This window comes from Xenopus laevis, chromosome 1S, assembly GCF_017654675.1.
Source record: "Xenopus laevis strain J_2021 chromosome 1S, Xenopus_laevis_v10.1, whole genome shotgun sequence".
Taxonomy (NCBI): domain Eukaryota; kingdom Metazoa; phylum Chordata; class Amphibia; order Anura; family Pipidae; genus Xenopus; species Xenopus laevis.
In genome coordinates, this window is record NC_054372.1 from 49705896 (window position 1) to 49732600 (window position 26705).

General features: G+C 40.9%; 1 protein-coding gene across 2 annotated transcripts in view; it reads right to left on the reverse strand.

Annotated features, from left to right (window-relative positions):
- elf2.S (E74 like ETS transcription factor 2 S homeolog) overlaps positions 1-21140 on the reverse strand; it is a 59514-nt gene extending 38374 nt beyond the window's left edge. The window contains exons 1-3 of one of the 2 annotated variants that reach the window (XM_018243302.2): positions 20926-21140; positions 13970-14046; positions 390-496 (exon numbers count right to left, since the gene is read on the reverse strand). In XM_018243302.2, the coding sequence (XP_018098791.1) occupies positions 390-464 (75 nt within the window). In that variant the 5' untranslated portion in view covers positions 465-496; positions 13970-14046; positions 20926-21140. The remainder of the gene's footprint in view (positions 1-389; positions 497-13969; positions 14047-20925) is intronic. The other variant, XM_018243303.2, reaches the window with a different exon arrangement.
- Between the last annotated feature and the right edge of the window lie 5565 nt (positions 21141-26705).

Sequence of the window (26705 nt, forward strand, 5' to 3'; positions counted from 1 at the left end):
TGCAAATTAGTTTGACAAGATACAGACCCCAGTATACTGAAATCCAAGTGTTAGGGCAGGACTACATGGCTGATTAAGCCGCGATCCGTCATGCTGTGCAAAATCGCAGGTGTCACGTCGGATGCGACAGAAACAAGGTAAGTAATGGCAGTGTCGGATCGTGTTGCATTGTTGATGCGACTGTAGGATGCAGACGCAGAGTGCAGCATCTGCATCAGACAGTCGTGTCGCATTAATGCTGTTAAACGATGCGACAATTGAATTACTTACCTTGTTTCCGTTGGATCCTAAGTGACGCCTGCGATTTTGTGCAGCGTGTCGGATCACGGCTGAATCGACCATGTAGTCCTGCCCTTATGAATACAATTGAAATCAGAGTGGGTTCTCACCTGTTCCAATTTTTCCACTCCGTTGCTGACAAAGTCCCCCACCGATCCACCACCATCTACAGCAGCAGAGGTCATGTTGCATCCCCTGAATCCACGTGTTCTACAGTCTCCAGAAAGCAAAAAAAAAAAGCACATTAAAACCATATTTAAAGATATTTAAAATCTCCAATCAACACATAGCTTAAGTTGATAGAATCATCTTAAAGATCTCGAATCAATCTAAAATATATAAGATGTTATTTCCTGCTGGAAGGCAAGTTGCTCTTCTGAAGAACCAGTAATGCCATTTAGTGATGTATTTTTGTATGTTGTATATATTAATTCAGCACCCACAAATAAACAATTTCTTTATAACAAATGTCCTGTTTTTTATGAGCAGGGTTTTCATTTGACAGTTCTGTAGAGGGTAATGAATGGCATTTAACCTGTCCATCCTTCTGTGTAAGATCTAAACCATTGTTTCTACGGTTTGGTATCATTGACCTTTACAGGCCTTCCTTTGTAATGTTAATGGAAAAAATTAATCAAAGGTCAAATTTTGAATTCATGTGATTTTTTTTTTTTTACTATAATAAATTCAAATGGGAGGTAATTTAAGAAAAAATCTGAACGTCTAAAACATGAACAAATAGGATCAACTCGAAAACTGGAATCAAATTTGACTAAACTCGAATCTAGTTTTTTCTCCAAAAAAAACTCGAATGTCAGGAAAGCTATTAACATCTTCAAATGGGTCACTGGACCTCTGCCATTGACTTCTACAAGAACTCAGCAGGTTTAGGTGGCGAATAGTAGAATTCAAATTCTTCCCAGGGTCAAGGTTTGATAAATCGAATTTGGATTACTCCAAATTTGATTTTGTGAGTTTTGACCAAAGATACAATTAGAAAATTCGAATTTGAAATAAATCTTACTATTTGACCCTTAATAAATCTGCCCCTAAGTGTATTAAAAACATTTAGAACTGAAAACATATACATATAGCGGTTACTAGTGTGATGCTCAGAATTTTTTGTGGGGGCCAATTGCCAACACTCTTCTTCATGACCCTGACTCATCCCAACTATGTCCCATTATGTCTCAAAAGTTGACCAGGGGACTAATAATTGGGGCTTCCTTCCTTAAACACAAGTGCGACAAATAAGGCTTGTCCTAAAGATTATTGAGGCAACTTCAGGCGACTATAGAAAACGCATTGCCGCGTGTGCATTAGCGCAGGCGACTTTTCATTCTAGCCTATGGGGGGGAAACACCGAGGCAGTTCAGGGAGATAGTCGCGCAAAAGACGAGGCGATTAGTCGCCAGGCGACAAAATCTCCCCGAATCTCCTCGTGTGACATTACCCTTATACTTCAAATTCACCAAGTATTCCATACCACACTTTCTGGTGGGTAAACACAGCCTTCCTAATTTCAAAACAATCATCATCATTTATTTATATAGCGCTGTCAAGATACAATGGTTGCCTTGTGACATAAACGTGTGAAAGAGAGACCACTATTGTCAATCAACTGAATGAACTTCCGTGATAGAACACAAATACCCTTTAACTCTACTGCTGTCATTCAAAGATGTTAAAATGTATGTTTAAAAAAAATTAAGTATCCTAGCTTTTATCTTTGTATCTGTGGGATGTGGAACATTATAATGCTATAATGTTTATTTTTTGTGTGAATTCAGAGGTATACCTGTTTTTACAAAATATGAGTTGGAGGGCATATTTTAAAATGCATTATGTGATTTGGCCTGGCAATCTAAAATGTGTTTACTCCTGGTGCAGTCCTTGGAATGTTTATGCTCTATTGATGTATTTAAGTCCGCAATACATTTGATTGGCCTTTCTTCCCGAGTAAAACTAGGGTACCTGCCTGAGAGATGCAAGGCTGATGTAAGACTGAATAGCTATATCTAAGTAAATTCAAACAAAGTCTATACTATTCATTCATGGTCATTTGCCTGCTTGAGGACGCTCTTATGACCATTCACTTGGGTGAAGTATCTTTGGCACATCAACATATGCATTTCATACAAATAAGTACAAATGCACTGAATACTCTCTGCCAATATGATTTAATAGACATGTATGGAAAAATAAACTGAACATATATCATCGTTTTTGTCATTTGCCAAAATAAAGTTCCCAACCTGTAGACTCCCACAGGTTCTAGAGGCAGCACTAGGACCCAGAGACAAAAAATGGCTTGCTTTGCTACTGCAAATCCTCAGACCAAAGGTCTGTACATGTGCACATGGGGAGGAAAAGAAATGACGAAATACAGGAAACTGGCAGGAAATACAGAACTTTTGCAGAATGGAAACCTCTACCACAAAGCAAAGCATCAACATGAACTAAAGAAGTGTTTATATTTTTTGCTAATAATAATGCTTTTACACTATAAAGCACCATGCATTTTAATTTCATTCTCTCTTTCCTTTGGGACAATCAAGAAGTTTCTGAAGCCTGCGGCATTCTAAAGGGTGTGATTTTGTACTCCTTTTTCATCCTGCCCTTGCACCAGGGACATAAGAAAAGGAGCCCTGGCCTGTTCTGTGACTACAATAAGATTTAAAGGGGTAGTCAAGATTTTTGTATGAAGGAACACACATTTCAGTAGACACATTCTTATAGTTATTTGTAGCCGTTAGCTTGAACAGTTAGCTTATTCTCAGCCAACTCTCCAAGCCCTTACAAGACTATCAGTGGCAGAAACCTTTATTTCCCCAGTCATTTTAGCTTCAACCAGCACATTCCAACTCCCATAATTCTATTCCCCAATTACATCAGCTATACATTCACCTCCTTCTGTGCAGACACTGAGCTGTCAGTATTTTCAGCAGCTACAGGGAGCTTGCACTGCCCCAGTTATCAAGTCAAGCTGGTCATACACTCTTCATTTGGCAAAACCATAAATCTCTTCTCAATTTTGCCACCATATACTGAGTCTATTGAGGGGCCTCCTCTCAGATCATACCATAGGCCTACAGAGACCTGTAAGGACAGCACCAATGCATGGTGTGCTCCTCACCTGATGCCATTTTCAAACCTGCCAGATATCAGTCAGAGGCTGTTGGGAGGGTCCTCCACATCCTTTAGGATCCAAGGATAAAGAGAGAAAGCTACTGTGAGGCAAAACCAAGAAATGCAGAAGAATTGTAACAGGTGCCAGAAGTTGGTGGACTCCATGCAACACAGATGTGCAGCAGTTCTCAGAAACACTGCTTATACAACTTAATATTAGTTCAGTGATTCAGGAAATCAAAATCTTGGAACATTGTTCAGTTTTTAGTAAGAAGAATGCAGACACTGCTATTTTTGGTACAACCCAGTGTTCCCTTTACTTCACTTTCTTTAAAGGAATAACACAAATCTTTGTGATTTAGAATAGACTGTGCAGTCACTGCATTTGCGTGTATGGAAATAAGCAGTATTAAAAGGATTTTGAGCTTTATTCACCTTATTAAATACAAGGCTATTATTCTGCTACCAGTCCTATGGCAGGTTTAAGAGCTGGTTCTGTAAGACCAGGGGTCATGTATTGCAGGAACCAAAATGGAGTACGGACGGTATCTTATATTATTTTGCAATATAAGAAAAATGGGTCATCATATAAACTAATCAATGTGTATCTACCCTTCCAGCTGAGCCGTCAACAAAATACTCTGAAAAGTTTTTCCCCAACAACATGGGGGAGATTTCAATGTGGTGCCTGACCCTGTTTTAGATAGGCTTTGCTCCAACACAAATGACTTGTTGCCTTTCCATAACTGGCTGGAGTCCACTAATTATACAAATGTCTGGAGATGGAAAAATCCACATCTTCAAGCACGGCTTAGCTTGCCCCGCTATATGAATAAATGATGATGATGATGATGATCTTAAGCAGTACTCCTGTTACTCTGCAGCCATTTCAGCCCTGTCAATAACAAATTCAGAGCTACTTAGAATGGTAGACGAAATCCATAATAGCACCCGGGTTTGCTTGGACCATGCTCGCCCCATATTGATCCTTGAGGGTGATACGAGAAACTACCCTCTAACTTGGAGATCACCTCCAAAATGGATTTCCAACTCTAATGTGGCAGATACCTTTGCAGCTCAGCTTAAGGGGTATTGGGAGATACACCATAGCTGAACAGTCTGTATGGGATGCCCGAAAGGCATTTACTAGCGGCCTTTATAACTTGTTGATTAGAGTAGCCAGAAGGGAAACGGAATCCGAACTAAAAACAAGGCTAGGTCCTCTTGTAGATGCTGAACAGAGACTAGATACTGACCCTAGCGTTAACACAAGGGAATAAATGGCTGGGAGCAACAGCAAACAGATTTACTGTATATAGAAAAAATCTCCCAAAAGGAACTTTACCGTACAGCTGCATGGTTTGACGGGGCTAAGAATGGGATATTGTTGGCATTATTAGCTAAGGATGACTCTCCCTGCACTGCAACAGCCTGAATACAGTACGTTAACAACAGAGAACAATTAGTAGCTTGCTTTAGGCTATATTTTCACATATGTCACTTTACTCCCACCTCCCCATCACCATCTCCTGGAATACCTTGGTAAGAAAGATTTTACCCCATCCCCATAGATATGAGTAAGTATCTAGACAGCTATATAAATGTAGATGAAATAGGGGACGCTATAGCCGCAATGCCATCTGGTCATACTCCTGGCCCTGATTGGTACAAAGACCACTTCCAAACACTGTCCACTAAGCTCTGCAAAGAGGCCTTTGCACTTCCCAACTACTGCTTTATGGCCACATCATGCTCATTCACATGACATACAAATCAGGGATTCCCCATATATTATAGGCCTTCAGGTGAGCAAAATAACTGAAAAGTTATCTCTGTACGCAGATGATATTCCATACCTCACAACATTTTGTAAATAAAATGCAAAAATGTTTTGACCACGGCCATTTTGTGACCACACAAAATTACCATGTTCATTTTACAAAATTTGGCAGGTTATGAAAGTTTGAACATATCTCTGTGTTTTTTTCCAGTTATTATAGTTTTGCTTATGAAGGTGAATTGCTGTTTAAGCTGAGTCTAACCTTTCCCAATGGACCTCATCTTGAAATTGTTACAAAAGTATCTTATATGCAGCTGTGGCTTTTCTGGGCTCTCTGCCAAAAGCCAATTAAGTTAGAAACTTTGTTTCTTTTTCAGTGCAGAGGAAAATGGGACTTTCCAGTACAAATGAGGGACTGCAGGTTGAGCTGTCAAAAGAGAGACAGTCCCTCTAAAAATGGGACAGTTGGGAGGTATGGATATACAGCTGTACCTTGCCAACTCTAGGGGAGCGCAAGATTTTGCACTGGCTCCAATAGATGAATTTGGCAATTATTCAGGACTTTGAAAAATAACCGATTTGGTTAGATTCAGGCTGACCCTACCCCCCCCCCCGATCACACGTCCCATATTGGTAGGCTCCAGGTGGTACAGACCTTTAAGCTCCCCATAGACGCGACAATTCTTCTTGCCGAACGACCGATTTTAGGGAAATTATTATTGTGCGGTTAGTGGGATTCGAACGATCATACATCTTACGATTTTTGGCCGACATCTGTCAGGAAATTGATCGGCCAGGTCAAAAAATCTTTGTCGCCCCCAGTGCAATCTATCTATGTTTGCAGGGCCAAGCAGGCAGTTCCCCTTTGTTTTCCTGGCAAATTGGTCTTTTTAGTTGATGGTCAATTCATACGATTGTACGATCGTTCTGAGCAAATCGTGGTCTCACGATGAGGATCGGATCTTTTAAAAATCTTAACATCTATGGCCAGCTTTAGGTATCTGGGGATAATTTTTACTAGGGATTGCAAAAAAATTGAGGCAGTGGACCTCTCCCCTCCCAAATAACAAGATCATTATCCTCAAAAATAGATGTATGGGCTCAGCTGCCCCCTTACTCTGCCTTAAATGTATTTAAAATGGTATTTATCCCCATACTTATTCCTGTATGCCTTGCATAATTCCCCAACATCTTGCTCCCAGTGGTTTAAAAATGAAGATTATTTAATCCAAAGGTTCCTCTGGGCAGGAGACCATCCTCACCTTAATTTTGAAATCCTGCATCACATGTGGTGGTTAAGCCCTTCCCAATTTGGGGAATAGACCTTACTTAGTAGACCTTACTTAGTACGGCTTTACCTTTCCTGGTCCTACATCATTCTGTGGTAAGCCACCCTGGAGCCACTAGCTAAAGTCCTAGGGTAAATGAAAACGATATATACCTGATCTCACTGATGACATGTGGAAGGATGCTTTAAAACAGATACCCGATATAAAAATACCCATCAGAGACAGATATATACAAATTAAGGTATTGAATCGGGTTTACTTTACTCTATATAGAATTTTCAAAATTTTTCCTTACGCTCCCGATAAATGTTTAATATGTGAAAATGACATTGGTTTGTATATGCATGAATTCTGGTACTGTCTGATGATTGAGCGTTTTTGAAGGGATATCTATGGATCTCTGATGATCTAGACTTCCCATGCATAGTGTCACCCTTGACTTGCTTGCTCAGAGTGGCAGAGGACTTGGGACTAAATCATCACGCCAGACTGCAGCTCTTTTATTATGCCAAAAAAGCCATCATTCTACACTAGAAATCTACAGCTCCTCCATCTCTCCCCTTCTGCTGTAATCTAATCGACAACGCCTTGTCCAATCAGAAACTGATATATTTGGCTAGAGGCTGCCCACACAAAGTCAAGGCTGTATAGGGCCGATGGGTGTCCTTCCACGATGTCCTTCAACATGTACTGATGTGCATTGCTCCCTCCTCTCTACTTCTATGTTTTTTCTGCCCTTCCTTTTCTGCCGCTCTTCACTTCTGTTAAAAGTTTAAAAAGCAAAAATAAAAACTTGAAAAAATAAATAAATACAGTTGCCTCAGTGTGGCAGAGGGGCAAGAATTGGCCCTGGGTATGAAGTGCTGCTTGGGATCATTATTAGAATGTCCAGGTCCCAGAACTGATCACACACATGCCTTGGGTCATTCACTGTGGGGCTGTGAAGGAGGAGAACAAGCTTCAGTGGTTTCTAGAGCTTCCAATTGAAGCATATTCTATGAACTGCAAGGAAGTGTTTCTTCTCTGTTACTGTACTTTTGTAATTAGTATAAAGTTTCTCATTTAGCTTTAACCTAAGCAGAAGACAGGCTGTATGGTAAGCAATCCTACTGTTGCCTGTGTATGTGTGCAGTGGTTTGCCATGGTATGCAGGTAATTGTAGTACAGATATGTGACCTGCTATCAAAACTGCTCAGGACCTGGGGTTTTACAGATAATGGATCATTCCATAATTTGGCGTTTTATACTTTAAGTCTACTAGAAAATCATGTAAACATTAAATAAACCCAATAGGCTGGTTTTGCTTCCAGTTTGGATCAAGTACAAGGTACTGTTTTATTATTAGAGAAAAATGAAATATTTTTTTAAAATTTGGATTATTTGGATAAAATGGAGTCTATGGGAGATGACCCTTCCATTATTCAGAACTTTCTGGATAATGGGTTTGCAGATAACAGATCCCATACCTGTATAAAACCTCCCGATTTCTGAGCTGCAGTAGTAGGAACTCAAAGGCCTAAAGAGTTATTTCTAAACAATAGCTCTCTGCATCTCTCCAGAGAAAAGCTGGATAGTTCTGGGGAACATTTCTGCCAAAGAACCAGGTTGAAATGTCTACTTTCCCAGGTTCTTACCTATGCTTTCATTCATACCCACATTTTCTATCATTTACTGCTTTTTATAGGCTGTATATCAAGGGGATTCTTACCCTTAGTTAAACAGGTCATACAGTTTGATATGAGATGCCAAGTCACTAGCCTATTGACTTGTGCTTGGGACAAACTGAAGGACAACCTGATCAATATTCTACAAATATTAACCAGATATAAAGTAGGTTGGAAAATCCCACCAGGCAAGAAACAAACTGTTGATATCACAAAAACAACCAATTTACATCACACACACATAAAAAAAACGTAGCCTATCTTGTTTGTTTATCAATAACCATTTACCAAATTGTAGTAAAAAGGCTAAACAATAAAGATACAGTGGCTTGGCTCACATTATTATTTCCTTCGAAATCCTGTAATAAAATATACCATCTAACATGGAAAAGTCTGAATAATAAATGCAAAGGCTTTCAATGTCCCATTTACCCATATCAATGAAGTGTTTGTTTGCTGCTTTCATAGGAGAAGCAGTGCCTAAGCGGAGCCTATTATAGAGACTCAATTGTAGCAAAAGTTGGAGGGAGAATGAAAAACAATAACCAGGGGATGTAGGGAAACATCATGTTTATTTCTTTAGTATCTATCTAGTATTTACATAGAAATTTTAAATGTATACAAATAACATTACACATTTAATGGAGAATAAGAAACCCTTAGGCTAATCTTACACTTATAGGGTCATTCATAAAAGAAGTGTAATTTTGGAAGGTTGCTTCTGGGGCAATTGTGTCCAATGTGTAATAATGAAAGCAAATGCACTAGTGCCTACAGGCGCTGGATGGTACTGGCATTTTCTCTGCGGTTTTTCTACAATGTCTATAACAGAGGGTTTTACACTGATTAGTGATTATGCCTTACTTCTTGTGATGGTTCCCTGGATGCTCCGTCTCTGGCACCCTGTATATATCCAATGTATTGTGAAGTATGGGAATCATTCACGACAGCAGGTTAACTGCAATTAGGCTGTTTATTATGTCACCACACGACATGTTTCGGACCTATTGGTCCTGAAAAAGGACCAATAGGTCCGAAACATGTCGTGTGGTGACATAATAAACAGCCTAATTGCAGTTAACCTGCTGTCGTGAATGATTCCCATACTTCACAATACATTGGTTTTTCTACAATGGTGAGACCACAAATTTGACATTAACCTAATCCTGATGGAATAAAAGGGGTGTGCTTTATCTGCACGAGTAGAGGAGAAGCAATTATGCTTGGTAAACCCAACTTTTTCATTAGTAGCTATCTAATAGAGCAGGGTGAGGCTTCCCCCAGTCTGTTGAAAGAGCACAAGCATAATAACATGTGTTTACATAAACGGCTAGTTATTTTTACATTATATTTTAAATAAATATCCATTTAAAAGCATGGAAAATATTTTTTTTCCCCATAATAAAGTGAAGCTTTAAACTGAACAATGTGCAAAACTGCCACAGCCATATTTTACAGGCATGGGACCTGTTATCCAAAATGCTCAGGACCTGGGGTTTTCCGGATACTGAATCTTTCATACAATTGAGTCTACTCAATTGGTTACCAGCTGCAGCAAACAGAGCAGACAATACTTTATAATTGTGTAGCGTAATATAAATATACTACATAACAGTAGTTTGTGGAGATCATCTACCTCGGTGGTGCAGTATGGAAAATCAGCAGCAAACGGGATTTATGCATTTAGCTTTTGAAATTGATCCAAATGTTACTCATTTGAAAAGCAGCTGCATCACATCTGCAAATTATGAGTATTTATAACTTCATGTAAATGTCAAAAAGAGCAATCATGGGTGTCACTGAGTATACCGGTAACTGTCCTACTGCCAAATCACACAGTAAAGCGAAAGCTGGCTATAGATGCAAAGATCCGATCTTTCGAATCCTTGAACGATCGGACTCCCCCATCTCCCGACCTGCCACTAACCATTCCGATCGAATAAAGTAAAAAAGAACAGATCAGCTAATGTTCTGCCTCTGACAGCAATCGTACAAAAGGTATGTCTGACAAAAGCTAGTGACAGTCTCCCACTGAAAATTGTACGATCGGCAATACATGCAGAGATATTATTGGCAGCCGACAGAAATTTTCTAACCTGTCCGATCCACCAAACGACCGACCTCCACCACGCGGAAAAATTTCGGGACACTCCACACGCGGTCCGAAAATTGTACGAATCCTCGATTCGTACGATCGGAGCTTTGCGTATATGGCCAGCTTAAGAGTGAATCTCAAAAACAGGCACAGTGCCATTGTCTCACTACTTTTGCCAAATTGCAGCACAGTTGGGCAAAATTAACACAGAATGTGGCAAAAAAAAAACAACAACAAATAAATATATATATATCAAACAGAATGGAATGCACAACCATTAGTATGCAGAAACCTGGGTGCTAGTCTGAGAAGTATGTAGACAAAATGCAGGGATTGACAGCACTCCAAGGAAATACATCAAGTCAATAATTCAAATGAAAGTGGAGATTTATTGGTGATCCAACGTTTCGGCTCCGCACAGAAGCCTTCGTCAGGAAGTGAAGACGGCCTGAGTCAGTGTGTTCTCTGAGACTATTATTATTAGTGACAATAAGAGACTTAAAATACTAACCAGATGCATATTTTGCCATAGTTCTGTATGTAAATAGTCAAGTCCATTTTAGTCTGCCGGTATTTTACCGACCTGGCCGGTAAAAATGATGGCTGGTCCCAATGTTATTAATATTTTTTCCAGAAAAGGTGGCAACCCTATCTGCAACTCATACAGTCATGCACAAATCACTTATTGCTTAAGGTTGTGCATGTTAATGTCTGAGAGATCTTGCACATTCCCCCATTAATTCTGCAATACTTAACTCTCACCATTAACAGAGTAAATATTGTATTTCAAATTGAACCAGACCCCAGTGCTTATATCTTTTGAGTAATTGAAGAATATGTTGTTTAACACATTTGCCCGAGTTTTACATTTTCCTGGATTTTACACTTTTTCCCCCTGATCCCCAGAAAAAGTGAAAAAATGGAGGTTCTATTGTAACACGACCGCTTTGTGTCGTAGAAAGGCTATTTGCTTACATTCTGGCTAAATTTCCACAAGGAATCTTGTTAACTATTCCCCAAACCATATTTAGCCTAAGGGCCTTATTTATAAATATGTCGATTTAGTAAAATGTATGTCATTTTTTGTTATATAGTTCTGCTTGTACATACAATAGAAATGAAGTTGAATTGAATGTAGATTTCAGGGGTATTTTTTTTTTTTTTTTTTTTTCCCAATGCCAACTTCATTATTTAAAGAAATGTTTAATTTCCCCACTTCACACTATTAAGAGAGAACTTAAATATCACGGATATTACTTTTCCAGTTTAGATCTGGTTAAAAACCTATAAATAGGAGATCTTAATATCAACAGAAATCTGGAAAATGATTAGAAGTATTACACATTACTTGGGGTTATGAGTTTTTTTTTTTTTTTTTAGAAGAACCCTCTCTAAACCCCCAAAAGAGGTTGATGGGGCCTTCAAGCCCACTGGCTGCATGGCACAGCTTTTATTCCTCATGACAAGGTGCTGAGAGAATGCCCCACCTCTCATCTCTGTGCCAAGAAATCTGAAATGAAATTACAATATCCCAGAGGCCCTGCAATTCCAAGAGGTTTAAATGCCAAAAATAACTGTCAATTGAAGCAGGAATATTGTTTGTTGATAATGAAGTACAATATGTTGTAGAGCTTGGCCTGCTAAGCAAGGCTGTCATTTATGAAAGATGCTTTATTACAGGCTTTACAAGACCACTTGCAGTAACATTCTTCAACATTTGCTAGCATCTAGTTCCATCCCAAAGGCAGTAGAACAATCACAAAAAAAATCCACTCAAAACCCTAATGTTTAAAATAGACAAAATTTTAAAGGAGAACAAAACCCTCCTCCAGACGCCTTGCCCCAAACCACTAATAGTGCAACATCAGCAAAAGCCGTAACTTGCTCATTATGCGCAGGACATCAAAAATGTGGAGCCACATCGCGAGATGGCCGAAAAAAAGGTGAGTTCTGAGTGAATTAGGGGCTGGCCAAACGCTTTTTTAAAGGGTATTACAAATTTACCGGAAACTGCATTTCCGGTATATTTGTAATACCGGCCCCCCAGCCTTGGCAGGTGTTTTACCGGCTAGGCCGGTAAAATACTGGCTGGGTGGCAGCCCTAGTTGCAATATGTGCAGAAGCCTTGCCCCAAACCACCAATAGTGCAACATTCGTAGTACTCGGTGATAAAAAGCAGAGTAGAGCAATAGAGTTGGTGGACAACAGCATGTGCCGCTTGAGGAACATGAGGGATTAGCAAGGATAGAAGTAAAGGCAGATTATAGATTCCATCCCCCAAATGTAATAAAAGGTGTTAAATTTGCCCAGTAGCAGTAACACACAGTAACCAATAAAATGCATGCTTTTAAACAGGTGACCAGTAAATTCTACTTGCTGATTGTTTGCTATGAGTACTGCTCCTGGGCAAACTTAGTGCCTTTTATTAGATAACCCCCTTTATCTGTGGACCATTTTTTTTTTTATTTTAAAGGAGAATAAAAGGTTATATCACTGGGGATGGGTGCAGAAATGTTAGGCACCCCCCAGTGATTATAATTGCTTAACTGAAACCCTGGCTGTGCTCCTATTATCAGAAAATGGCAATGGATAGATGTTTCTATAGAAGCTTTTTTGGCACTAAATTCTTCCTCTTCTGTCTTTTCTTCAGGCTCAGACACTGAGCATTCAACTCTGGACCAGAATGAAGAGAAGATGGAAGAAGACAAAGACGATAGTGACCAAAAGCATCTTTAGAAGTACCCCCGGCTGATGCAGTTTTTAGCAAGCGCCAGCCTGGTGTAATCATAGGATATGGAAATCAAGGGCTAACAGCAGAATAAATGCTAATCAGTGCTTTATTGTGCGTCCACACGACATGTTTCAGGCAGCAAGGGCCCTTTTTCAAACCTGGTGTATCAGGTAAGTGACCAAAATCACTTGGGGTGCCTAAAATTATTTTGGCACAGCACCCCCCCCCACGTGATTTAAACTTTTGTTCTCCTTTAAAGGACATTAAAGTGAGGGCACTCCAGTTGGGGGGGAACAGTAGTTTTTTTTTTTAAATGCCCCCGCCAGGGCTAGGCCACCTGCACTGGGAGGGAGCTCCTGGTTCAAGCAGCCGCAACTTGCGCACGACATCAGAAGTGCGTTATGCACATGCGCTCTGACAGACACTCACACTGGGAGCTCCCTTTCAATTGCCCCACTGCCTAGCACCGGCAATTGAAAAAAAGAAAAAAAAAAACTATTGTTACCCCCAACAGGTGTGAGGTCTCTATTAATATATTTTTTTTGCAGGTGCCCTTAAATGACCCTAGACCAGAGAGTGGTTTGAAAGAAAAAACAATATATAAGCAAAATACAGGGTGAGGGCCTGGAAACAAAAAGCACCACAAAATGAAATTCTAGTGATGCAATATATGCACTTATTCTATTGACCCTATCAAGCTCTCTCTCCCACTCCTCTTTATCTTAGTCGCTTGTCTTTAATAAACATTAAAATAATGCAATTTTTTTTTTTCATTTTGACCTTTTGCAATTTCACACTGAAGCCAAAAGCAATTGAAATAATAAATGTGAATAACCAGGTTTGGCAATTCAAAAACACAAGATCATTATTTTCCTTCATGTATACAAACAAGATAACATAAAGTAACCCTTTTATAAAGTGACTGGCTCATAAGCAACAAAGAGATACTTGTGTGTAAACTGCCTGCAGTGGCAACTCTAACGTGTCCAACGTGATACATACCAGAACGCAGTGAGTTCAGATGCTAATCCATTTCCAAAATAAAATCCGAAAACTATTTTGCAAAATCGTGTTCAGATCTAGAGAAACAAAGTGAGGTACTTTAGTAAAGTGTAAAAAGTTGCTGTGCAATACATTTTTAGTGTTCGAATGAGAATATGTAAATCATGTAGTTCCAAAATGAACAACTGAAAAAAAAAAAAACTTAAAGGGCACCTATCATAGAAAAGGTGAGCCGGGAAAAAATTGCTTAGAGTGTGGAGACACTAATTATGCACAAGCCCAAGTATGACCATTTGCATCTGGAGTGGGCTCCCAGTGCAGAGGGCAGAGCACAGACAGTAACCTATAGCAACAAATACAATTTTTGCTTTAAACAGGTGACCAGAAAAGTCTACCGGCTGACTAGTTGCTATAGGTAGGGTTGCCACTTTTTTGGGAAAAAAATACCGGCCTTCATTTATTTTTTTCCCCCCTATTAATAATGTTGGGATCAACCATAATTTTTACCGGCCAGGCCCCTAGCTATAGGTGATAAGAACTAACTGTTCAAACTCTGCACCTTACATTACATAACCCCCTTCAGTGGCGGAACTACCGGGGGAGCAGGGGGGTTCGAGCGGGCACCCCCTCAGGGCCCCCCCGGCAGCTCGCGCGCCACTGGAATCCAGGTGGAAAATTGCGTACGGAGGGGGCGGGGGGCCCGGCTGCACGTCCCGCCCCCCTCTAGTTACGTTACTGACCCCCTTAGTATGATTTTGGCTTTGCTAAGACACTACTTGTGTTTTAGCAAAGGCAATTCTCAGTATTGTCTATGGCAGTGTATTTTGTAGCTGCTACTAGTAGCACGGTGTGTTTTCACCCTAAGGGTAGGGGCAGACGGCAGATTCAGGGAGATTTAGTTGCCTGGTGACTAATCGCCTCTTCTGCGGGGCGACAATCTGCCCGAACTGCCTTCTTCCTGCCTTCCGCCTGCTGGAATGAGAAAACGCCAGCGCAATGCACTCGCGGCACTTCGATTTCGGAAAAGAAGGCAGTTCGGGGAGATTGTCGCCCCGCAGAAGAGGCAATTAGTCGCCAGGCGACTACATCTCCCCAAATCTGCCCGTCTGCCCTTAGCCTAAAAGTGAATAAATCATCTCATAATCAAAGGTAAACTACACCAATATGTTCCAATTTATGCATTACATTTTTCAATGTACGATTTGAAATAATTCTAGCAAACTAAATCATAGTACCTGATGAAACAGCAATTGTAGATATAAAAATGAAAGCCTTTATAGTGCTTGAATGTAATCTTTTTGGTTACATACATAATATATCCATCAAGCAGCATTTATATCAATAGCAAATAAGCACACTGAAAACTTCAATGAAAGAGTGAAATGCATTATAGCTGGCAGTAGCCTGTTTGCCTGTAAGGGTAAGGTCACACCTGAAGATTCGGGGAGATTTAGTCGCCTATCGACTAATCGCCTTATCTTTGGGGCGAATAATCTCCCCGAACAGCTTCCCCCTGTCTTCCGCCTGCTATAAGGAAAAAATGTCTGCGGCACATCATTTTCCGAAGTCGCCCAAAGTTTTCTAGTGAGGCAATTTTGGACAACTTCAGAAAACGAAGCGCTGAGCGTGCCATGCCACAGACGTTTTTTCTTCTTCCTGCTCTCCCCACCCGCCACCTTTCACTGCCGGCTTCCAGTTTTATAGCCACATGTCGGTTTGCCCCATCCCTTTTGTGAATTCGATGGGTCGGCGCAGGTCTATAAAAGGAACCCGGAAGACGGGTGCGGGCAGGCGGAGGTAGGGCAGGTCCGAGTCAAGTGTGCACATAGTTGATACATTTCTTACCTCTGGCCCTACTAAGCAGAATCCCTGAGTTTTGTTAAAGGCAGCAGCAATACCTGATACTCTAATATCTAATATTCCCCAGATGCTGCCGTGAAATGCATCAACTAATGTAGCAAACTGCCACAGTATAGAATCTGCAACTGTATCACTGAGCTGCCAGACAAACACCAGAGACAGGAACATTCAACTTTAAACGTAGTTTTTGGAAAACCGGTAAAAATAAAAATGGAAAGCAATTGAAAAAAGGTTTTACTTCATGCGAAGAATCTGGAAAAAACGAGTTTGGAAGGTGAACAACAACTTAGAAATTGTTTGCCAGCATCAGAGATTGTTTTCATATTTATCCACACAGGAAAATAGTCAAACCTCATTCTTAAAATCTGCTCACTTGAAGGTGTAAGGTAGATGGCATGCGGGTGGCTGTCAAAGTGTCATGTTAACTTAACAGACCACCTTAATCCTGTATATCTGATACAGGCACAGCCACAAAGCATACAGTATTTGTGCAGTAAGTGTTAATCAGCCATTCAACAGTTGGATTTGGATAAGAGTGAAGACACACGGAGAAACTAGTAGCAGTTACTTACAAATTGCCAGAAAATACCCTGCTGTAGACAATGTTGATAATTGCCGATGCTAAAACAAATGTAGAGACAGTTTTGAGTAAATTAACAGAATTGTCTATTTTGTAGATGTGACAAGTAGCTCCATGTGTCTTCACTTCTAAATGGCTAAGCTTCCATTATTATTTATTAACATTTACCTTTTGGCTAAGCTTCCATTATTATTTATTAACATTTACCTTTTGAATAATTATTTGATAGGAGTGCATAATGTTTGTTGCGTAAGCCAATCCAGTGTTAGCAGTTGATAATGCTGCAGTGTGAAGCCCGCCACCGTCGTGGGAGGTATGGCACACACAGTACCCCTGGCACAAAGAGCCACTAACAGAGACTTGGCTGGAGTTAGTGAGGCCTGTGACAAACTGATAAGCAGGGACTTACAGGAATATTGGGAACACGGTCGGTTTTAAGGGCTCTGCCCCTCTCCATTTCATATGGTTGTTTCTAACTACAAGGGAACAGGAGCTTGTGTTTAAGGGCTTTTATATATTTGCTGAACAACTGATAACCAGGACACCTATTCCTTAAAGGAATTGTTCAGTATAAAAATAAAAACTGTGTAAATATATAGGCTGTGCAAAATAAAACATGTTTCCAATACAGTTAGCTAGCCAAAATGTAATGTATAAAGGCTGGAGTGACTGCATGTCTAACATAGTAGCCAGACCACTACTTCCTGCTTTGCAGCTCTCTTGGTTTCCACTGATTGGTTACCGGGCAGTAACCAATCAATGACTTGAGGGGGGGGGGGCACAGGGGTCATAACCGTTTGTTTTTTAATCTGACCTGTATGCTAAGGATCAATTGTAAACTCAAGGAACAGTAATGTCCCATGTGACCTCCCTTAAAGTCTCTGACTAACTCAGAGTTAAAGAGCTGGAAAGCAGAAAGTAGTGTTCTGTTATGTTAGACATCCAGTCACTCCAGCCTTTATAGTTTACATTTCTGGCTAACTAACTATATTAGAAACATTTTTTATTTTGCACAGACTCAAGTTTTAATTTTTACACTGAACTGTTCCTTTAATACACATAGATTTAATCAACAGGAACAGTGGGACTGCAGGAGAGGCCCTATGAATTGTAGGCCCTGTAGTGTTTATAAAGTGCCCACTGAACTGAAAAGCATCAAACATACTCACAACATAGGTGGCCCTTGTATGATTTTACTATCTCGGTTAACAATGATTCTGCATCACATGGCAGCTTTAAAGGGTAAAGAAAGGTGGGTTTAATGGGGAGTGCCAAATCAGGCACCCCAGTGTAATCACTTACCTGATACAATGAGCTGGTGCTCCTGTTGGCAGGAAACTGCACCTTCCCTGGCTACTTCTCAGCGAGCACTACTTCAGCTTCTTCATTCCTCGATGGCCCCAGGCCGGTGCTTGAGCAGTAGAGTAAAAAGAGCAGGCTTTTTGCTTAAAGTTTTGCTTTTCCCTCTACTACACATGCATCCAACATAAAAGGAAGAAGAAGGCTGCTTCGTGGTGTTCGCTCCGGAGTTCTCCGGGTATGAGCAGTTTTCTACTACCAAGAGCATTGGCCCAGAGTATCAGGTAAGTAAACACTATATAATAAATGGAGTGACTGGATGTCTAACATAACATAACACAACTTCCTGCTTTTCAGCTCTCTTGGTTTCCAGACTGGTAAGACTTTCATGACTTGAGGGGGGCCACATGGGCCATAACTGTTGCTTTTGAATCTGAGCTGAATGCTGAGGATCAATTGCAATCCCATGTGGCCCCCCTTAAACTAACTCAGAGATAGAGAGCTGAAAAGCAGGAAGTTGGATTCTGGCTATTATGTTAGACATTATGTAACAGTGGCTGTGCACACCGTGTTATTTGAAAAAGTCTACTATTATGTTAGATATCCAGTCACTCCAGCCGTTAGATTTTTTATTTTTGCCTAACTAACGATATTAGAAACATTTTTATTTTGCACAGCCTATTTATCCAGTTCTTATTTTTATACTGAACAAGTCCTTTAATTTCTATACAGGGTCAACCTCATAACATTTTAACAAATGACAGACATGATCCCTTTGAACTGTGGTACATGTTGTGAATATAACAATATGATCTCATTCCACATATAAAACAAAAGCATCAAATGGAGAAAGGTTGCAACAAATTGTAAGTTGTACCAGCCACTGGGCTACAGCAGCAGCAGCCACCAGTTTCCATATTGTAAGCAAATACCGTAGCACTCCACAGTGCCAATTTTAAAAGCCAATTTTTATGTCACTTTTCATGTTGGATGTTAAATTCACCTTGTATCTCATGTGGTGAGGCACACAGAACCCAAGCCCCAATGGCAATGCTGTGGGATAAATCCATCATAGTTTATGTTGTGAGGAAATATCGTTCCAGCCTTAGCATCTCACATTAGGAGGAACTACAGAACTATGGAATAGCTTTATGTTTTATGACTATGAAGATTTTCATTCATCATTTATGTTTTATAAAAACACATAAGCCACAGCACCCATGCTAGCAAGTAAAACCATATATATTGCCACACAAGCACCAGTACGGATATACAATTAAAACATATAGAACCCAACACACACTTGAGGTAAAGTCAAACAGTCCCTAACACCCATGTTGTGAGATGGGCTGAAGCTTTGCTAGAAAACAATTGCCAAGCCTTTGAACTCTTTAATTTTCTGCCCAATTAATATTAGCATTGTGTTCTTTTTACAGGACAGGCAGGTAAAATAAAAGTTCAGACGGCAGCCCTAACTGTGAGGTAACAGGACTGTCTCAATTATATTTTGGCCCCACACAACAGCAGTAATAGTTTAGACCTCCCTGTGATACATTGCTGTGCATTGAGAGAGAGAGAGAGAGAGAGAGAGAGAGAGAGAGAGAGAGAGAGAGAGAGAGAGAGAGAGAGAGATATATATATATATATATATATATATATATATATCTGGCTGGAATGTGCATACCCTACACTATATATAAAATCGCAATTATATACAAATATCAGTTTTTTAGAAATATATTTGCACGTGACTCCACTTGTAGTTGTACACATGATCTTTTATACATGTAAGCCCACTCATACAGAAAAAAAAAAAGATACACAAAAGGTAAAGCATTCATGTGCTCATAGTCATACACACCCACTGCCATACAGATGATAACACAGCAAAACACACCTGGGTGACAGACTGCGGAGGAGCATTCATATTAAACTGCTTTTTGGTTTCTGTTCTCCATGTTCACCCTACAGGCAAGATCTAGCTCCCCAGAAGTTTAGTTTATAGGGGACATGCACAGTCAAGTATGCTGGAATCACATGGGTACTGGGGAGGTGGCAATTCAGGAGCAGGCTTGTCACACCACCCCCTTAAAGACATCCCCAAAGCAGGCCTTATGCTACCTGAACTTCTGTAATGAATATCTTCTAGGCCCCTGTAACCATGATGTAAGGTACAATACCATATTGGGACTAGCACCTGAGTGAGATAGGGCCAGACAAGTCCCATAAGGTTGTGAACAAGAGCCCAGTGCCCAGGCCCTAAGGAAGATCAGCCCTGCTCACTATTTGTCAGAGCAAACATACTGAAGCCCGTGTGCACATGGTGATGTAGCTGCAGCCCAGCTCCTGAGTCCATGTTGAGAGTGAAGGAACATGAGCCCATGACTAAGTGCCCTGAGTGGGTGCGAAACGCGTAGGGCGGATGGAGAGGATATACATATTTTAACTTTGTGTGAATAAAAAATTTTTTTTTAACTAATCTTCTCTGGTCCTGTGGATCCGTTTGAGTGCCGGTCGGCCCTGCTTCTACTGATCCTTCGAGCGTGAGGAACAGCCATATAAAGCAGGGGGAGGGACAGAGCCACCCAAAGCGAAAGTGTTGCTAGTATTGCTCTAAGTGTCTGTTTGTCACACAGGAGTCACTAACCTCGGCCGAGTCACTGCCAGAGGCTTGTGTGTGTGCCCTATATTGCATTCAGCAGTGGGGAGCTTCCCAGACAGCGAGGGGGGATGGATGAAATGCCAACTCTCCCAACAGTGCAGCCACTGGACTGGCTCACACAACAAACATGTAGGCCCTGATGACACCAAGCTCCAACCCCCACCCACACTACCCTCATCCTATCCCCTGTGCACTGCCTAATGCTACTCCTGCTGCTGCCTTTGGACATGGCCAGGGAGGAGGGATTGCTTAATGCTTTAACCCCTTCTGTAGCCCCCCTTGCTGCTCACATCAAGGGCTCCCTCCAATCCAGACGAGGAGGTGGAAGGGCAAGGGCAAATATACACATAGTGGCAGCTATGGAGCGGCTGTGCTCATGCTTCTACTCCAGGCTGATCGCTACCATCATGTCTGCCGCTGCCTGGGATTCCCCCTCATGCCCAGCTCCCAGATGCCTCCTTAACCCCCCACCCCTCAAGCTGCAGCAAAACTGCTTGTAAAGCCCGTGCAACGAAAGTCCCCCGCGCCGAATAGTACAACTGCACACTGCCTTACCTTAGCCGCTCGGAATGTGCTCTAGGGTCCGGCAGAAGTGAGGGCGAGGGTGGGGGTCGAAGGCTTCTGAAGCCGAGGCAGTGACAACACTGTGTGTGTGAGGGAGAGAGCAAGAGGGGGAGGTGGAGATGACAGAGACAGTGTGTGAGAGAGAGATACACAGGGAGTGTGTGTGTGTCAGAAACAGAGGGAGGGACCATGGCAGCCAGGGGGAGGTACTAAGTGTGTTGTTTGGGAACTGGCGGAGAGAGAAAGTGACTCCTACAGCTCAGGTTATACTACAACTCCCAGAATTCCACTGCAACTCCCAGAATTCCACTGCAACTCACAGAATTCCATTACAAGCAAGGCTGGCGAATTTTACAGTGCAACTTGACGGAGAGCTTGGAGGTTGGCTGTTCCTTGATTAAATACGACGATATTGTTTCCATGAACAGAAGGCTTTCCAAGGAAGCTGGCAATTGCATTGCAGGAAAAGTGACAGTCTATAGAGCAGTGATCCCCCACCAGTAGCTCGAGAACAGCATGTTGCTCCCCAACCCCTTGAATGTTGCTCCCAGTGGCCTCAAAGCAGGTGCTTATTTTTGAATTCCTGTGTAGTTGCATACAAACCTGGTGTATTGCCAGAGTCTCCTGTAGGCTGCCTGTCTATATGGGGGCTACCAATAGCCAATAGAGTTCCCACCTTTCAGGAAAAAAAAAGGCTTTCCTATATTTTTATTATTTTTTCCTATTAATAACATTGGGGTCAACCATCATTTTTACCGGCCATGCCAGTAAAATACCGGTCAGGTGGCAACCCTAACGATTCGAAGTAAAAATCGTTCGACTATTCGATTTCGATCAAAGGACTACGTACTTCGCCACTTTAAACCTACCGAGCTACAATGTTAGCCTATGGGGACCTTCCCCATAAGCTTTCTAAGATTTTTTTGATTGAAGGAAAATTGTTCGATCGATGGATTAAAATCCTTCGAATTGTTCCATTCGAAGGATTTAATCGTTCGATTGAAGTATTTTGCGGTAAATCCTTCGAATTCGATGTCGAAGGATTTTACTTCGATGGTCGAATATCGAGGGTTAATTAACCCTCGATATGCAACCCTTAGTAAATGTGCCCCTATGTGTAGCATGAGGTGTTTTATACCTGTAAATCCATATTCACACGTCATACATGAACACACTCTATTAAACAACTCAACCACAAACAGTACTTACCAAGCATACAGGCACAATACCCTTTTTTTCCTTTAAAGGAGAACTAAAGCCTAACTGAAGGCAACCACAGCCATTTGACAGGGAATATCTGTGCCTCCAAAGATGCCCCAGTAGCTCCTCATCTTATTTTCTGCTGATTTGCTGCACATGCTCTGTGTTGCTGTCACATACTAAACTTAGGAACGGACTCAAAATATTCAGTACACATAGAATATAAATGTCACAATTTAAACCGATTATGTAATTAATACAGATAAAGACTACACAGCAGCACAGAAATCAGTGAAACTAACATCAGCCTCGTAGCATCATCTTATATTACAGGCCAACCTCATTTTCTGTATGATAATTTGTGACAACCCCTAAGATTAGCTTCTCAACAACTGCTCAGAGCCCACTGAGCAGGGCCGGAACTAGGGGTAGGCAGAGTAGGCACATGCCTAGGGCGCAAAGTTTGGGGTGCCAGGCACGTACCTGTCACTGATGCCTACCCCTAGTCCAACTGAGTGAGTTCCATGCTTCCGCCTATTTGTGCATGTGCGCAAGCGCGCGCACATGAGGGGAGGGGGGGAGAGTGTACCGGAAGGGGTTCATGCGGCCGGTCACCGCGCGTGCACGCACTCTTCCTACACGTGCGGTGGATGGGGCGCCAGGGCTGGCCAGGTTGCCTGGGGCGCCCAGCGGTCCTGGCCCTGCCACTGAGCATGTGAGTGTCGCAGGCACTTTCCAAAATGATGACCCCACTGTGACTAGTTAAATAGGCCACAAGGAGAAATTGAAGTTTCTCCATGTTTAAATTTAAAATATCATGTTCTATATAGTAGAAACTGGTATGACGTAGGTTTTAGATTGCTTAAACTGACAAACAAATTGCTGACTTGTTGTAATGATCAACTGCACTTGTTTAGCACCTGCATCCTCCACTGTTCTGTTGTGTATGCTGCCAATTTATAAATATGTGTTTATTATAAATAATCATAATAACAACAATAATAATCATATAATTCCATTTAGGCTTTTAGATAGAAAAGATATTACAGTGCTACGCAATATGTTGGCGCTATACAAATACATGTTAATAAATATTTAAATTGCATGTTGTGCCTGTAAGGTCCCGCTAGGTGTCACTGTATACAAATACAGTAAATAGTATATTTGTGAATTTCAAGATTATTTATAAAGAAAAAATAAAAAGGGCTAAATAATCTGATATACTTTGTACATTTTATTAAAACACAACAATATCATTGTTTTTCAGTTTTGTGGAAATCTTTGGGCACACTCAATAAAGTTGTTCTATTGAATTTTTATTACATTTAGGCCACATAGAATGATGCTGGACTGGGTGGCATTAATATCAGGTCTCCTTCCTCCAGTTTCTCTGCTGAGATTCCAAATAACTCAATCCAGACTCATTTCTGTAGTGCATCTTTCTCCACTGTAAGTCTCCAAAACAGAAAATTTCCAATATTTGAATTTGAACAGTTTAGGCAACATTCTTAATTCATACCCTTACAGGCCCCCAGTACCCCCTGAAACCATGTCCCATTCTTCTTTCAGATTTTAAACTCTACTGAGCAGGGCTCTCTTTATCATTTAGTATTCGTATATACAGTGAGCAAATACCTGTGGTAGAAGAACCCATATAAGTCACAGACATACAATAAATACACACTGATGGTAAACTGAGAAATAATTCCATTTACTTAGTTTATACACAATAATATTTAGAGAGAAAAATTATACATGATCAGCACATAATAGAAACGCTTGTGTTTATAGATAGCATGGATCATATCTTTGGTTTAGAGCCAAACTGGTTCATTGACAAGTGATTGCAAAAATGGCAGTACAGTAGCTTCAAAATTTAGGATTGCTTTGCAATGCAGTGCTCTGGTTCCGATACTCTATGGGCCAGACATAAGATAATATATATCTTTGGAACAACAGGAATGGCATTCACATGCACTTAAGGACTTCTACAAATTTTATTGAGCCACGGACTGGCTTGTGATGAAGCTCAATGTTTTGGGGGATACACTTCCTTCACTAGATATAAGATACACATTCTAAATGATGTAATAGATAAAGGGAACCACATTAGCAATCGTCAAAACCATATATACAGTAACTAGCCAAATCACATCCTTTCAGATATCTACAATCCCCAGAAGATATATAAAATATATTTCCCAAAAGCAGTAATACTCCAGCATACTTTTTCCAAATTACATGAAAATGCCCACAAATTCAAAGATATGGGACAAATAAAAATTGGCATTACCCTAGCACTCATAAGAACGAACTTAAAGGAGAAGGAAAGCTACGGAGGCATTTTATTGCCAATAGATTAGCTGCAATAGTGCAAGCTAGAATGCTATATTTATTCTGAAAAATGTTTTACCATACCTGAGTAAAAAGCTCTAGAAGCTCTCTGTTTGTTTAGAATAGGAGCTGCAGTATTAATGTGGTGTGACATCACTTCCTGCCTGAATCTCTCCCTGCTCTGGGCTCAGATTACAGTAGAGAAGGGAGGGGTGGGGGGAGAGGAGCAAACTGAGCATGCTCTTGCCCAGGGCAATGAGGTTTAAGCTGAAGGCAGGAAGTCTGATACAGAAGCCCATGAGTACACAATAGAAGGAAAGAAATGCAGTGTTTCTTTTGACAGGGGACTCAGAGCAACATTACTTTGGGGGATTACTGGTATATTTAGATGGACCTTTCTGATAAGGCTTACTTAGTTTTAACCTTTCCTTCTCCTTTAAGTTGTGCGCCGCAATCAGTTGTGCAGAATATCTAAAGTTACTTTTTAAAATGTAACTTTTTTTTTAAAATGTAGCGTATCCCTAGGATTATTGGTTCTGTTATTTACAACCATCAAGATAGCCATGTCTGATATTAGTTGCAGTTGGTTATGCTCTTGGGCTTGTGTTGCCAAATGACATTTTTTGTACAGGGGTAGTGTAGCCAAAAGCTAGCTGAGGAGAGACATAGGACAGCTGCTCAAGAAATCTAAATTTTGCTACAAATATAGTGCACTAAACATCTGTACACAGACATGTAACCTGTAGGCATCAAGTCGTTCATTTCTCCAAAAGACAAACTAGACCAGGGGTGTCCAATCTTTTGGCTTCCCTGGGCCGCATTGGAAAAAGAAAAATTGTCCGGGGGCTACACATGAAATACACAAACACTTTTGGGCTACACATGAAATACACAAACACTTTTGATTTGTAAAAGTAAAGAAAATACACAGAAAAGAACTGCAATGCCAGTTGGGTAACAAGATGGAGCTATACACTGGAATATGGGAAACCTGGATATTAAATAGACTTATTATTATATTATTATTATGACGTTTCCTCTGGAACTGAGAGTTTCAAGCTGGGCCGCATTCATATCCACCCTGGGCCGCATGTGGCCCTCGGGCCGCAGTTTGGACACCCCTGAACTAGACAAAGATATACAGGATAATAGAGCAGTCTGTATTTGCAGAAGTAAGTCTCACAGTGTATTGTAGCTACATAGAAATACTGCACATTGTGAAGTGTAACAGAAAGGAATGCTGCAACTAAAATATACAATATACCAACTAGAGAGCACTCCAACCCTACTACATTTCAAGCCCTTTGAGATAAACAGGCATAAATCATGCAACGCTCACCCTGGGAGTGAGTGGGTCTGGGTGCAGCTGCCCTGGACCTTTCCTTTAAAATTCAACTTCACAGTTCAGTAGCATATGATGTTAACAGGTCACTCACCGTTCCACGTCTCTGCTCCGGGTGCAGCGCCCCAAACCTGCAGCTTGGGGAGACTTCACAGTGAACACGATTCCCTTGCAGCATGCACTCAACGCTACAGCAGACAGCGGTGTGATTAATCACACGCTGCAAGAGAATCATATTCACTAATAAGGAATGCTGGTAATGAACCCCAGTCACAGCTTGGTAGTTCTGTGCCATTTAGATAAGGTACCATGTTTCATTTGTGATTGAAGGGAATATGAATTTTCATGAGGTAGGACACAAAACATTTGACTAACAGTACAGTTAAAGGAAAGATCAGGACAGTCCCCTACACAGCATTTTATAAAGAATGTTTCTATCACTGCTTTCAACAGCCATACTCACTGCACATTCCCATTCCATAGTATTGCTAATTGTAAAGCTCCCTGTCGGTTGCTGATGCTGTATAAATGCAGGTATCCATACAGCTCAAATAGTCAATTATCCCTGAGTGAGGTATATTGGTATAGCACTGTCATTTTGGCTTAATGGAATTCTAAATTGCAGTCAGATGGTAGCCCTGAGACAGTGAAACTACAGCCTCAACTCTTTCTCTGGATTCAGTTAATGCCTGATTCAGTTAATGCCTTTAAGAATGTCTCTATAGTTAGTATAGGGATGGGTATATAGAATTTAATTAAAAGTAAGGAGGGGTGTGTGTATGGATGCTGGGTTTTCATTTGGAGGGGTTGAACTTTATGGACTTTGTCTTTTTTCAACCCAATTTAACTAACTAACTAACTAACTAGTTCTGGTTCTCCAGTGGTTACTTAGCTG